At 38.0% G+C, this 16,420-nt stretch overlaps 1 protein-coding gene across 5 annotated transcripts in view; it reads left to right on the top strand.

Moving 5' to 3' along the window:
• Positions 1–16,420, top strand: part of FHOD3 (formin homology 2 domain containing 3) — a 3,141,544-nt gene that overhangs the window by 1,618,187 nt on the left and 1,506,937 nt on the right. For all 5 annotated transcript variants that reach the window (XM_044064575.1, XM_044064578.1, XM_044064576.1 and 2 more), the window contains exon 5: positions 10,633–10,738. In XM_044064575.1, coding sequence (XP_043920510.1) covers positions 10,633–10,738 — 106 coding nt within the window. The remainder of the gene's footprint in view (positions 1–10,632; positions 10,739–16,420) is intronic.

The raw sequence follows: 16,420 nt of genomic DNA, 5'->3' as shown, positions 1-16,420 counted from the left end.
TTTAATTTATAATACTAAAAGAATCACAGGTGACACAAACTGCTACAAAAGCCACATAACCTGAATTACATGTGAAAAATGTGTGATTTATATTTTTTGTGGCAGCATGAAAAAATAAATTGGACAGCTATATATCAGTACATATTACAGGAGCAGCATTTAATGTTGCCACAACATCTCGTGGAACTGACATGATTTGGTTTGTACCTTGCTCAAAAAATCATCTTGAAGTTGTATCTCTTTTTTATTAATAAATAAGAGTCTGACATGCCCTCTGTTACCCCAGAATATTTAAAGTGGACTTCAATAGCTTGGCTGTCCAAAGACTATACTAAAAACATTATGGTATTCAAGTCTACTAGTTGTTGTTATTAAAGTTATGATCGGTAACACGGTCTATTGCTTCCTTCTCATTTTCAGTGAACGAATCCCAACCCCTTCCACCATGCCATATGGGTACCCCGTATAAATAAATCTGTTGTACAAATCAAATAAAGTCTCACCCTCGACATGTTTGTCAGTGATGATATTGTTAAAAGTCTGTGTAATCTGGCTGAATCAAGACTTATAAAAAAAATGTTTCCCATGTACTGAGGCAGTAACAATAGCCAAAGCCTGCAAAGCAAATGCCAGCTAATAACTTAGTATTTACTTGTCCTCACTGAATGACAAATGTCACTGAGGCCCAAAATGCCTGAGAGGGGAATACAGCCTTGCAAGTGAACACATAAAAAGTTACATTTTCTCGAGCTCAAGCACGTTTGTCCTTTGGTTATTTACCAGTGGACTTTTTCTTATGCCTTGACGTAAGTTTCTAACTTTTATTAGTCTTATTTTTTCACTGTTTATATCAGGCTCTTTGTCTTCACAAGGAACCAGTGGCTAGTAGGCAGCAGTCATTGGTGACCTACTCGCATGACACATCTTAGTTCTCTAGAATGTTGGAATAACTGGATGAACGAACTTGGCAAAAGTGATTAGCTCCTGGCTTCCTAGACTTGCATTTTGGACTAGCAAGATCCTCAGGAGTGGTGGATCTTTCACTTTCTGAGTCCTTCGTTTTTTACATCTTAAAGGAGCTAGGTCAGGATATATATTTCTTCAGGATTTTATACAGTGGGGATTGGTTGAACAAATTATACACTCGGTTATTGAGGCAGCTCCCCAAATAACACTGTGCAAATTCTCCACCAAAAGGTACTTTTGGAGAAAAGTTAGTACAAACTCCAGAGAGCCAAAGGTTTAGTTGTGGCCATTCCATTTAAAAGTAGAGTGATTTTATACCTACGTAGATTCAGTGCTGTATATCCATCTAATTGAAATGTTGCTCCTTGTCTCAAGCTGGCAAGCATTTTAACTTTATCATAGTAGCTGAGGATTTTAAAAGCATCATTTTGATGTTGTATATTATTTCATGTCCAGAGATTTTAGAGAATGATGGACCATTTCCATGATTATGGTGATCTGCTGTTGAAGGGCCTTATGCATGTTTTTCTTCAGTTGTGCCACTGCATCACTAGCCCCAAGTAGCTGGAGAGTGTCTCCTATCTGCCAACTTTAAAGGTCATATAGCTCACCATGCAGTGTCTATTTTTAGATATAATGGCTTAGAATTATCACAGGCAGGTGGCCTGTACCAAAACTGAGATCTCTGTAAGTACTTTTTTGGCAGGGTATGTTTTGATGTTTGTTTGGTTAACCTAGACCATTGCTTTAAATTCTGCAGTGTCATTTAAATAAAATTCCATGGCAGGGCTAGCCACTTGGTGGTGTAAACCTTGTCTCTAGATGATTCACTGTTGAAGTGACACCACGAACCCTTGTGCAAAAATGGGAAAAGGGAATAAGGATGGATGAATGGATTTAAATAATGTTGTAAATTATTTATCAGCCATTAAAGATTATTGATAAGGATTATCTAAGCAAGATTCCATCATCTCTACTGATGAGGCAACTCCTTAATGGTCTGCTCTTTCATTTATCAGAGCAGGGTTAAGTGCAGATTCATGTTAATACACATGAAATGCTGCTTTAACGTGATCCATACACTGACTGTTAGATAGGCAATTTCAGGTTTATAATTCATGAAAAAATGGGTTATAATATTCCAACAGAATGGAATGTCAATAATCTGTAGCTGCCATTAAAAAACAGACTATAATCAAGTTATGCCACTTTGTCTCACAAATTATTATATCTGTAACTCAGAGTGCATTCTACTGATATCTGTGATTGCAGTTTCTGAAAATCCTACTTAGAATGCATTTTAAATCATGTGTCAAGTAAAAAAAATAATTATATCTGTTAAAAATATTTCTGATGTTCCTGAGATTGGGAAGCATTTTAATAAATAAACAAACCAAAACACGATAGAAGGTAAGTAGATGATAGATACTGGTCCTTTGGTGCAATAAAGACTTTCTTAAAAGATTCATTGGGTGAATGTAGAATGCTCTCACTGCTTTGACATCACCTATTTGGCTTCTATAGTGCTATGTTTAAATTTATTTATTTGTTTTGGAGAATTATATGGTCATCTCTAAATGAATAATGACCCACTGAAATAAAGAAAACAACTTTTTAGGTTTCAGATGCAATTCTTGCATACTACTACTGCTAATTATAATAGTAATAATTAAAACAAATTACATGTCTACCTCTAGTGGACGTTTGCAGTCACTTTATATCCAAGACCACTGTCTTCTGTGCTGGTGATCCCACTACTGACTCTATTGGGTACCCTTTCTGTAAATGTGAAGTCTCAAAAGCAAAGTCATCCTTTGCAAACTGCAAATATGGTTTTGCTGTGAGGATAATACTATGAAAATATCCCTCACATCCTCTTCCTTCTTACATTCTACGTACACAATCAGACCTACTTCTGGAGATATTAAGGAAGCACAGACCTGCAGTCTAATTATGGCAACTTCACCAGTCAAGTACTTGAAATAAAATTAGTTTTCCTCTGTAAAACATGCATTATTTTTTGTATAATCTTTAATTGCCATTCCCATCTGCATGTTCATTGCATATTGATAGTCAATTATAACCCCATTTGCAATTACACTTAAGGGCAGGCTGTGCAATAATCATTCATCTTGCTATCAACATTAGTTGGTACCTTCCTCATCATACCATACTGTACAATTTGCAAGTCTTGCTGTCATACAATAAAAAAAAAAAAATCTCCACCCACCTACTGTAGTTTCTCTCTGTGAAGTGGGACAAGAGCCAATTTCTGGTGTCTGCGGTAGCACTCTGGACTTGTATTATTGCCTTTAAACATCAATTTCAAAGGTCTGAAATCAAATCGCACTGAGCGATTCCATTAGAACTTTTATGTACTGCTGCTCTGTAGACGAAAGTACATATCGTCACATGTACAGTCTTGCAAATAATAAAAAAAATTGTGTCAGTCATCTGTGATTTTTCTTGACTGGTGTATATTTTTGAAAGGCACATTCAGTAGTAACATTGTGGTGTCATTTGGTGTATCCTTCCATTGTTTAGAGAGTATGTGTGAGTAATGGAGAAGATTTGTGGGCAGCTGTCTAAGTGATGTACAACTAGGATTCACATTCTTTTCATGGATTTCGCATGTAAACCTACAATTATCTATCTTTTATCTTCTGCAGTGAGCAAAAAAGTTTTTTGTTTTTTATACACATGCAAAACCACTCAGATAGGAAGAAAACTGACTATCAACGTGTTTGGTTTATATAAACGTACAGTACCATAACTTGTATGGAATTGCTTTTCTTTGACCTAGGGTAATCATTACTGTAGCAACATAAAGCCATGAATGCGTTAACTTTTGCTACATTTACTACTGTCCCAACAACAGCAGCTATGCATTTCCTGTTCCTTACTCTGCCATTTTCTCTCTCTGTCTCACTTCCTGCACCCAGATCAGCATCATTATTAAGCTGGTGCTGACCTTAGATCGTGCATGCATGCCTGTGTAGTGTTTTTAAATTAATTTTTCTTAAAAATGACCATTCATAATGTGATCTTACCACTACATCCTAAAAACAGACTTTGTGATGGACAAGCACATGCATGCTTATTCAACAAGGACAAGACAAGGTGATCCATTGAACTTGATCTTTAAATAAGGTATATTGTCCTCTGCAAAACTGATCAATTTCCTAATGTACCCAAGGCTGACCCCTTCCAAGTAGCTTTCTAGAAAAGTGCCCAGTTCCACAGTGTTAATGATGTCACTATTGCAACTGGTAAGGCCCTGTAATTATAAACAGAACGGCTGTCTGTAGACCACAGGTGTGCTTTAGTTTATAACCAATAATTTTCTGTGGTTTTTCACCCAAGCCTGGACCCCCTTACATTGACTATAGAGAGGATGCCAAGACTTGGTCTACTAGAATCATTCCGTAGAGTAACATAAATACTTTTTAAGAGCATTTTTGTATAATAGTTTAATTAGCAAAAAACTACGGGCACTCATATAATCGTCTAAGGCCAGCTTCGAGAGAAAAATTGCACAGGACACTAAGGATAATCACAAGGCTTTCTTTAGTTATGTTAGGAACCTGGGTGGGAATTCCCAGATATGCTCAGAATTAGTCCAAAATGACAAAAAATACACCGAACCCACAGACATTGCCAACATCCTAGCTGAGAGGTTCAGTGCAAACTCCCCCCCCCCCCCACCAAAAGGACAAATATCTATCCCAGCAGAGTGCTGCCCCCCTGACATCTCAGATGCTCATGTAAGAGCTGCCCTCTCCAAAGCAAAAAACACAGCATCAATGGGACCAGACGGTGTCCCGGGCTGCATCCTACATGAACTCCAAGAAGAGCTAAACCCAAACATAAAACTATTGTTCAATCTCAGCCTTACTACAGGATATGTACCCAAAGAGTGGCGTACAGCAACAGTGGTCCCTCTCCACAAAGGTGGTGCCTCAACGGATCCTGGAAACTATCGCCCCATAAGCCTGACTAGCTTGGTCTGCAAAGCTATGGAAAGGATCATCATGGACCTTATAAATAAAGATATTGGGGACCTACAGACACTGGATCCTACCCAGTTCAGCTTTGTTAAGGGCAGATCCTGCCTCTTAAACCTGGTTGATTTCTTTGAAACAGTCACCAAGGCCATTGATGAGGGGAAGGTGGTCCACACAGCCTACCTGGACCTCGCAAAAGCCTTCGATACAATACCCCACTCAGGCATTATAGATAAGCTCACCAGCTTAAATATAAACCCCTATGTCACTAGATGGGTTGCAAACTGGCTCAAGGACAGAACCCACATGGTTAGAATTGCTGGAGCCATGTCAGACTCCAAACCAGTTACAAGTGGCATCCCACAAGGCTTAGTCCTGGGACCTCTCTTGTTCGGTATATATTTCTCGGAGGTACAGGCCAATATGGAAGGACTGTGGCTGACCAAGTTCGCAGATGACTGCAAACTGGGCACCATAATCGACTCTCCAGCCGACACAAGCATCCTCCAAAAGGGCCTCATAGAAACAGACAACTGGTGCCAGAGCCATGGCCTCAAGCTAAATGCCAAAAAGTGTATAGTCATCCCCTTTGGCAAAAACAAAGTGCCCACAAATTACCAGATAGGTGGTAATCCATTAAGTACAGAGGAAGTAATTAGGGACCTGGGGACCCAAGTTGATAGCAATCTCTCATTTGACAACCACGTGGCCAAAGTGGTTAGAAAAACATTTTATATAGCCCACCTAATCATGAAGGGATTCACATCTAGATCAGGGGAGGTCATCGTGCCTCTTAACTCATCCCTCATCAGGCCCATAATTGAGTACAATGCCCCTTTTGGGATGTACCTTACCAGACACCTGCAGCAACTGGAAAGACCTCAAAAGTACCTCACCAAGAGGATCAAAGGGCTCAAACAGATGCCATATGCTGCCCTGTTAAAGAAACTCCAGCTCTACTCAGTGGCATACCACCTGCTCAGAGGCGATCTGTGCCTGACGTATAAAGCCATGTCCAACCCGGAATTAATGGACATGCTGCACCTCAGAAAATCCAAATCCCATCTAGCTACGCGCTCGAGAGACTTGAACCTCAGCACTGAAATAAATAGGACATGCTGGAGGGACAGATTCATAACCCAGAGGCTCCCTTCTCTCTGGAATAAAATCCCAGTCCAGGTTAGGCAGAGTCCCTCATTGACTCTCTTCAAGAGGAATCTTGATGAGTGGATGGGAGATCGTAGGTTTAACCCCGGGTATCACTTCTGTGTCACTGTTAGACAGAGGCACAGTATACTAACCTCGAAAAAGGGCATAGCAAAATTAATTTAAAATGGGTGGCGAAAGCCAAACACACTCTGGCTAGGCTCATAAATGCCCTAGGGCAGATAGCCTAGTATGAACCTATGAACCTATAAATATACCATTCATATGTACCCATTCCAGTTTTATTTCATCACTTTAGTCAATCCCCATGTACAGTAACATTGGAATGTCAGCTTCCCAGTGTCTCCAGACAGCCGTATTTGCCATTGTTAGCTTTTCTGAAATAAACAAGATTATTACTTGCAAACAGGAGGTACCATTTTTGTATCATATGGAAAAAGCCCTCCTCCTGATAGCACTACAACTTCACACCCTCAATCAAGCCCTGACATTTTTACAGTGCAGTCTTCATTGCTCACAGTCCCCTGAAGTCCCCAGTCTGTCAGAATTAATTCCCTAAAAATAAGGAAACCAGGGACTTATTTGTTTATTTTCCTGTGATAAGTCAGTTTACTGTTATGCTCTGTACCCCTACCTAACCATAAACCTTTATAGCTCTCCCTAGTCTGTAATTAATCAACCTGTATCATACAACCATTTTGTTCCTCTTGTGAGAGACATACCTTCACTCATGGAAGCCATCCACAAAGTATGATAAGGAATTACAGCACGCGTGTACTTAACCAGAGTTTTAATACTTTTCTGTAAGATTTCTTCTAATTTTCAGCAAGCCATGCATAAAACCTCTGCCTTGTAATTCCGCCTTGCCGTTGAGAAACTTTTCTTTGAATGGTAAAGTCACATGGTAACTGCAAACTTGTCCTTAAGAATAGTGGCACAGCTCATGAGATGGCATCCCACAGTAGGTAATCTGACAATTTGATCTAAAACTGTTTATAATTTCCATATATATATATATATATATATATATATATATATATATATATATATATATATATGTCTATGTGTTGTATGATAAATGACGGCTCATAACTTATACAGTTCCTGAAAGCCTCTGACATGAATTATGTAACCACCAGCTCAAATGTCATTTCATGAAGTGACTGCAAAATTGTCCTCTAAAATTAAACTTTTGTAATGACAGTGCTGTACTCCAGTTTATTTATAATGACATAATTTTCAAAATCTCAACTCTCAAGTAACATAAACACAGAATGTCATAGCCTGATATGGAAGCTCACAAATGGACTACTAAAATGCTGCTGACAGTATGCATGCATTCTGTGTGGTTACTGAGATATTGTACATTGTTTACAAAATATTATAAAATTAATGTTTACTATGTTTATTATGACTTATAAAATACAGTGTATGACCTAGAATGTCATAAACAGTACCACCTTAAAGATTTGTTTGCGCTGATTTGCCATTTACTTTTCTTTGTGTACCATTATGGCTCCAGAGATATGAACGTTATTTTGAAATGTGAAGACATAACTTGATTTTGTTAAAAAGCTCAGATGCAGTCATTGGGAATTAAGAGTACAAGCCCCTAGAGCTATGCTAAAATGAATGAGTTAAGTAAGTAAGGTGAACAGAAAGACAGGTCAATCACCAAAGCTGTATTTAATCTGGTCAATGTATTCTTATAACTTTTTCAGTATTCTGTTTGTTGAGTCAGTAGTGTAGCAAAAGTGAGGGAAAGGAGGTATGTGCCCCAGATGCACAGAGGGCACAGTCTGAGTGCTGTTTCTGCATTCTTTCTGTAATGGCATTTCAGAATTGTCCATACAGTAAGCAACTTCTTTTGTGCTGTTCAGACTGCAGACCTGGTAGGGGTTATTGCTGGGAGGGACATACCCTGGAAGGGGACATGCTTCAGACTGTTGTGTGCAGTTTATCGGAGTATTTCCCTTTTTATTTTTTTCTCTTCCAGTGAAGAGCTGGTAGGGAGGTGGTGTGCCTGGGAGGCGGCATGCTTCAGACTACTTTGAGCACTGCATCTGAGAGAGTGAGTTTCCTTTTTGTTGTCTTTATGATTTGCAAAGTTGTTGGGGGCAGTACTTGTTGAGTTCCCAGTTTTCAGCATGTCTGCTATACAGCCCAATTAAGTGCATCATTGCCACTCGACAGTCTTTTTCCCCAAATCAATTCCAAAATCAATATGAGAAGTTATCTTTCCTTTAGACTTTTTTTCCCACTTTAATTCTTGATGAGCGAGTCACAATGTGAGTATAATAAAAACCCGAAGCAAAACAATTCAACTCATGCAACTCAAAAGCCAAACTTAAGAGTTGTAAATTTATAGCTGGACAGTTGAATATTTTGATATGAAATTGAGAACAAGCTATTTATTTGATCCATGTTATAAAACATAACTATCATTTTGAGATTCAAACGAAAATACTTTTAAAAGACCAACTGAGATTTCATTGCTGGTGCAGTGTAACCACTTTCACATAAAATCATAAACAGATACTGATTTTGTTCATGAGGAATAGTCATTAAAACCATGTGCTTAAAATCTAAAGCAAGTATATACTGAAACACGCAAAAGTTACCATTGATTGTATCAGATGTAGGCTTATTATGTTAGTACCACAGGAAATGTACGAGCTAGACATTACTTACATTTACTTCATAGATCTGACATCTTCCATTTTCAGTTCCATAGATTTTTTTCATAAATAGGAAGGAAACTATACTTGTTTTGTTAATTCACCTTCAGGCCATGATGACATTCACCTTCAGGCCATGATGACATTCACCTTCAGGCCATGATGACATTCACATTTTCCTCTTCTTTTACTCATGATGTAAGGTCTTTCAAAGTAAAACTGTATTTAATGAAAATTTCTTGGTCCTTTCTAATTTATGTTTCCAGATGCCTGACGAGACCATTTGTCTCCCTAACATCTAGATCCTTAAAACATCTGTTCTCTTCCCTATCAAAGGCTTTGTTTCCCTCTTTAGAGTTGTAGTTATAATTTCTTCGGATTTACCTTAAATCCAATAATTCTATGTCTGTATGAGGGTTTTCTAACATCTGTGTGCAGGGGTCCCTTACAGAGTTGTTGAACAAGTCTGACTCCCCTGTATCTTCCTGTTGCCCATAGAGGTCAGCCTCCATCAGCTTAGCATAAGATACTAGGACATTCTAAACATTACTGGTCAAATCTCCCCAGGTATAAAACCTACCTGGACCAAATGTACAAATTCTGGCAGCATCTTACTTATCCTCATAGCCAGGATTGTGGTAAAAATTGTGTAATCAGTTTTAAAGAGTGAAACTTGCTGATAAGATGACCAGCCAGCCAATGATTTTCCATATTTGATCGTTGTCGGTGTTTCTTATCAAAAAAGGGCCCTCTTGCTCATCTCATCCTTCTTTAAACACTTGTAAAGAGATAGGGGTAGTTTGTCTCTTCATTTCTAATAGAAAATTTCACAGATGCTGTTCAGACTTGATTTAAAATAAAAGAAGTAGGGGCTTCAAACCCCTAGAACTCTACTCATGTAAACAGGTAAAGAGACTCAATCCCATTCAAAAGAGTCACCATTACTTGTTCTTTCTTACTGCTGTTAGACCTCTCCTCTGGGCTTCTAAATATAAAACCATATAGTACCCCCTAAACACATCTACCACTTGCCAGGAAGTGTAGGTTTATCTGGATTAATTTTTACTTATTAATAATGCTTTTAATATGCCAAACAGAACCACAGAACTTTCCAGAAACAAGAATCCTACCAGCCTTATTCTTCATTTCTTAGTATTTCTTTTGTATCATCTTAATTTGCGTTTCCAAATTTTTATCCATTTGCTGTTGAACCTTCCCATAACAAGTTCTATTTCCTTTTTAATTACTCATGCCACATGCCCATCTGTTGCAGTCCCTCTGACTCTGTCATTCTCTAAGCTTTCTTCTCCGCCAAAAGCATCCATAAGATGTGATAACACCGTGCCTAACAGAGATCATGCAGAGTACATTTACAGATGTTAGGTCATAATGAATTCTGTTAACACAAACTGAAAAATTACAGACTTAAATAAATAACAACACAACTCCATATATTTTAAAAGCAATAGCAAGAATAAAGATGGCAAAAATAGAGAAGTCAGGCATGACAAACTTCAGTCTGAATTGCCTACCGCTACTCAGTAATAACTAAAGTGCAGCAATGGAAGCATCACTGAGATGCATAGTTTGAGGTGTTTGATTTTGCAGGGTGGTAGAGTTGAAAGTCCTAATTCAGCAGTTAAACGCTAGCTATGTAGTAATAAAATATACTGCGCACTGTTTTTCAAGTGGAATATTTTTGTGATGTGACTGTACTGCAGATATTCATAAATAAAACTGCTCAAATTGCTGACTATTTTTTATTTTTTTTCCCATAAAGGCAAGACTGATCTGTGGCATATTTTTTCTTTTACCAGGATGACAAGGATTTAGTTCACGAGTTTGTTATTGCAGAGGGGCTGACATGTTTGATAAAAGTAGGAGCAGAAGCAGATCAGAACTACCAGAACTACATCCTGAGAGGTACGTAGTGTTGTTCTTTAGCACTTCATGCAGCATTCAGCAACCTTTAATTCCTAATGGAAGTGTAGGAAGCCTCACATGAGCAAATATTAGAGTACAGTATAAAATTCTGTTATCAGACTAGCAAATGTATCAAAACACAACTTTGTATAATATTGAAGTATGGTTTAATTTGCTAACTAATTAAATTACTTTCATTATGTGTTGTATTTAATGATAAAAATGCTTGAACTCAAGGAACAGTAGCAGAAATTTTCAGGAAGCTGCTAGTTCACGATCTGTGGTTTTACACTTCATCAATGGAGGTGCAGAAAATAATTTCCTTTTGGACAGATGTAGACTTCTACCTCTTCATCTTTTCATCACAAAATGGACACGTTTTTGTTTCGTTTGCACATTCATCCATGAAAGGCCTCCAAATGAAAGAAGGATGTGACATCCACCTGTAGTCATGATTCAGTGTAATGGATAGTCACAGAAAGTTATCATACTCTCAAACTCTTAGAGCAAAAAATCTGGACAAAGCCATTAGTCATGGGGGACAAAGGCCCAAAAATAGGGACACTTTTTAAATATTGCTCTTCCAAACTTAGAAAATGGATAGAATAATAGGTTTTACATTAGCATGAATTTTCTGAAGAGTATGAAGTCTGGAACTCTGTCATTATTTTCTCACTTTAATCCTCAGTGATTTGTGAAGGATTTGCCAGAAGACCACAGTTTTATGAGAAACTGATCAAAAATATTGTGCAAACACCTGTACAGTTGAGAGGTGTGGACGTTATTTGGGATATAAGTCAGTAATGTTGTGTGCTTTGCTTTACCTGTCATGTGATATCACAAATCAAAGTACAGAAAGGATTTTGTTTGAGGAGGGTCAAGGACAGAATTTGTGAACAGCTTGGTTTCTCCATAACACTCTTCTCATCCAGTCATTTGTATAGCGCCTTACTGCTGAAAAGAAGCATTGCTGCTTATTAACATTTCTAAACTGTTAAACCTTAAAACTTTCCTTAGCCAGAAACATAACACATTATATTTGGCTCTGTATTGAAATGTCAGTACTTGAAATGCTGACTGCCGAAAAGCCAGAAAAAAAAAAAAGACGAAAGCGCAGGAAAAGAGAGAATCTCAAAAATCACTCTTCTCCTTAAAACTTTTTTTTTTGCAGGGGGGGGCAAGCCCTGCCCTCCAAAACTTTTATATACCAACTCTGAAATTGCCATGCTTCAAAGAAAAGGGAATATTCCGAGAAATGGCATCTCTGACAGAGTATGTAAGTCTGTTTTTCAGCCATTCATTGTCTGTGTTTCAGGACTCACTCTAGTAGGTTTCAAATGACCTTCTCTCACTCATAAGAATACATAATGTACTGATGTACTGATAAACAAGCAAGCAACTGCTCCTCTTTAATGTTGTCGTTGTTGTCTTTCGGCTTTTCCCGGTTAGGGGTCGCCACAGCGGAACTCCGGTCCGCTAATGATTGGCAGTAGATTTTACCCGTGCCAAGTTGCCAGCTCAACATCCAACCTTCAACTAAGGCACGCCCATTCACGCATGTCTTTCGGAACGCCACTCGACCCATGGGGAGGACATGCAGACTCCACACAGAAGGCACTCCCCGCACACTCGCTGAGAATTGAATGGGAGAACCTCTTGCTGTGAGGCAACAATGCTACCGCTGCACCACCATGGATTAACTGCCCCACTTTAATGACAGACATTATAGTTTTCTAAATGCCCAAAATCAGGGGCAGCCTTTAAAAAAAAAAAGTGACTCATTTTTTCTAAAAATATTTAATCGAAAATGCTAATTATTGAAACACATTTCATAGAAACTTTCATAGACATTAAATACACTTCCAAAATTTTCTTTTTTTTTGAATGGGACCTCCCATACCCCACTCCCATCATCTTACTTAAATATATAACTCCGCATTCACACAACCAAAAAAAAAAAGACAGAGAGAGAGAGAGAGAGAGAGAGAGAGAAAGAAAGTTCCTCACACACTGAATCACTGCTAGCACACAGATGCAAACTTCTAGGTATGGATAACAGTGGGCATATGCAAGGTAAAAATACCAATCACCACTAATTTGCATTATAATTCCTATTATTGATAATCACGCTAGCAGCGATTTTCTACAACCTTACACATTTTTATATCAAATGAGATTCAGATATTGGTGTTTTTGATGAGAAATGTTTTACATCAGTTATGACAGTGTTTTTCAGTGTTTTGTAGGGATCTTTCTGGGCTAACTGTAAGATGAGATTGTAATTATGATGATGATGATGATGACAAATGTTCATCAGAATAATTTGATTTTATGAGCTATGGATGTGTTTCTGTGCTGCTTGGCCCAGTGATGATTCCAGTAAGCTTTCATTCCCAGACATTCACAGTTGCATTTTTTCTGTGTGTTTTTTCTGAGTGTATCTGCCAAAAACCAACACTCCCCCTATAATTGAAGTTATTCATTCCTCTGCCTGTCTGTTCCATAGTGAGGGTGGGAACTGCTTCAGTGAATCTGTCATATAAACAGCAACAATAGTGTCAGTGTCTTGTATACTTGTCACTATCCTGGCAAAGACTGTGAATTTGTTATGGGTCCTAATCCCTCCCCTGGGTGCAGGAAGTGATCTGCATCACCAAGGAAGCCACTCTGTCCTCTCCATGGAAGTGCATACAGTTTTATACCAACATAGAGGGCTGCAACCTTTGTGACTTGTTGTCCAAATGCCCAGCATTGAGCCATTGTCTATACTGTTGCCCTTCCTCTGAGGGGTTGTGGCATTGGCTGATCTTAGCCTGCATCCTCCTCCATCAAAGACGGGTATGCCAATCTTCCCCCATGCCAGCTCAAAAAAAAAAAAACAGGTTGCTCATCAAACTTTGGTTGCCTGGACCTTTCTCAGGGCTTTATCCTATTACACCAGTGGAGCTGGCTTCAAACTAACAATTTATGACCCCTTGTAGGGTAGAAAGATGGAAAGGCTACACACACCTTGATTTGTGGGTATTTCATAGTTCCAAACTGAAATGAGTAATATGATGCAACTGCTGAGACACATTATCATAGACAGTAACATGAGATTTCATGTAAACAAACACCATTTGTACTGAACAATCTAAATAGCTTACAAGTGTCACAAAAAGGCATTGCATTTGCATTGGGAAAGGACCTTTTTAATTGTATAAAATGGATTGCAGATTGAACAGGATAAAACTATACACAGATTTATAAGGTAAGGTGAAAGGGAAAGCAAAATACTTCAGGGACTTTGCACGTGTATCTCTCTGACTCTCCAAATTAGTAGGCCTTAAGGTCCTCACATGCCAATGTACATGCGTGTCTCTTTACCAGCTAATCATCTGTCAGCACTTCTAGTGGATCCATGTCTGTGTGTTGTTCTGAAATTCTCATCCCTGCATGAATGAGGGATAGGAAAATTCCAAAGGAGAACAACTAAAATGGTGCTAAGTACCAGTCACACAAACACACACACACACACACACACACACACACACACACACACACATGACAAATGAACCTGCGGTATATATTCTAGATGAAATTGGATACAGAGGAATATTTAAAAAAGTTTACCAAAGAAACTCAGTGTTGAAGATTTAACTTTTTTGAGAAGTGCAGAATTAAGGGAACAGTACAACAAGATAAGAGGTGCTGCCAAGATGCAACATATGTGAGTATGAGTATGTGTGTGTGCGTGTGTGTGTGTGTGTGTCTTATACAGATATGTATGCACATATACATATATATATATATATATATATATATATATATATATATATATATATAAATATATATATATATATATAAATATATATGTATATGTAGATATAAATATATAGATATGGATATATGAAATGGGGTGGAGCTGGTGAACACTTAATGAGTGCTGAGAAAGAGGTAACAATTTCAGTAAAAGTGGCATATTTAAAATATACACTTTGCAGATATAACATACTTTTATAATTTCATTAAAAGGTACAACTTTATGGACTGCTAGTAAAGCTGTTAAGTATAGAAACTGGAAAACTAGGTAGGACAATTCATTATCTTCCCATTAAGGTGTGTATATCTGCACTTTTTTCTACAGGGAACAGAGTACTGGTGTGGTGCTATAACGTATTTACTACCTGTGTTTGTTATGTTACTTAGCTGGCATCTGCAGCAATAAATATATACTTAACAGTGCCATGGAGAAAAAGACAAACTATGGTATTAGTTCATCAGAGGAGAACTTTACACATTTCAATTTAATCTTTGAGTCCATTAAAACAAAATGTTTGTTTTTGTGAGGAATCCATTCATTTGCAGCTACTTCTTTCAGTATTTTCTGTTCAGAGTTATAATGCGTTCCTGTCTCTCTCTCTTTCTGTGTGTGAAACACATGCCCTCTGTCATGCAGTACAAATATGAACAAAAACTGAAGGCAGTTCCTAGTTCTCTTGATGTGCATGTGCTACTATAGATTGGGTTTAAGTTTTCTTTAGGTTGTTTCCTATTATTTGTGGATCACAATAAGACTTGTTAAGTCTTTTAAGTGTTAAGTGATGGATAAGTGATGGAAAGAAAGACTGGTGGGTTAGTAAAGATAATAAAAGAGCATGCGAGCACAGAGATGTCACAAAATTCTGCTTACACTAATATAGCTCAGGTTTATCTCCAAGTTCTAACCATAGGCTTCCTGTTTTTTGTTTGAAGTGTCTTTATCTGCAGGACTAAGCTTCCATCATGTAGGAGCCATGAGGACACCTTTCAACCTTCTCTTCATTTATAACACTGCAAAAGCACTTTACATAAAATGACCACAGACCCAGTGAAGTAAAAATATTTTTGGTCTCCATAGCCTTGACCAAAAATAAATTGGCTTTCCTCCGGTGCCTTTTAAACTTAGACCAGCGGAAACTAGCAGTGACCGTTACTTGGCTTGTCTAATGTTATTTAAGAAATATTATTTATTGTTAGAAAGGCAAGCTATAGGCTGTTGCATACTCAGGAAGCTGTATTCTCCTTTTATTTTCAAAAAGTGCAACAGTTGCAGGTTTACTATAGACATTTCACGAGCTACTCCCATATTCCGTCGACTACATAACTAGCATGCCTACTTAGTGTGTAGCAGAAACACTATTCTGTGATGCCGCATTCACCAATGTTTTTTCAGTTCTGTACAAAATTCTTTTTTCTCAGTAGTCATAGTTTAACAACAGAAATTAACATGTTTTAGTAGAGGTAGAGTTTGTTAGTCAGCTGCCCAACTTAGAGAACAAGTTATTTCTGTCTTACACTGTGCAGGGTATATAAATGAAGTAAAGCTAATGTTGTGTCTTCCTATTTGTGCATGTTCACGCAAATGTGTTTGCAAGGCACGCTTCCTTTAAGACAGGCTGCCGAGTTTGCTACTATTAGACTTAACATAATTGCAACAGAACATAATGAAGCATTTGTAGAATTCTGAAATTGTCTACCAGGAAGTGATTCCTGTTTTAATTTTCCCTTTGCCATGCTCCTAAGTGTATGTGGCCCATGTTGTACTAAACACCGCAAAAACAAGTTAGTGCCATAAAGTGGGACCTCTTGCCTCTTACCCATAGTTAGCCTTATACTTGAGTCACTAAGTGATAAATTAATCAGTCTTATAGCCCCTTCACT

Source organism: Protopterus annectens, chromosome 3.part0, assembly GCF_019279795.1.
Source record: "Protopterus annectens isolate FY-2018-M chromosome 3.part0, PAN1.0, whole genome shotgun sequence".
NCBI classification, from domain to species: Eukaryota; Metazoa; Chordata; order Ceratodontiformes; family Protopteridae; genus Protopterus; species Protopterus annectens.
This window is presented reverse-complemented; position numbering and strand designations above follow the sequence as displayed.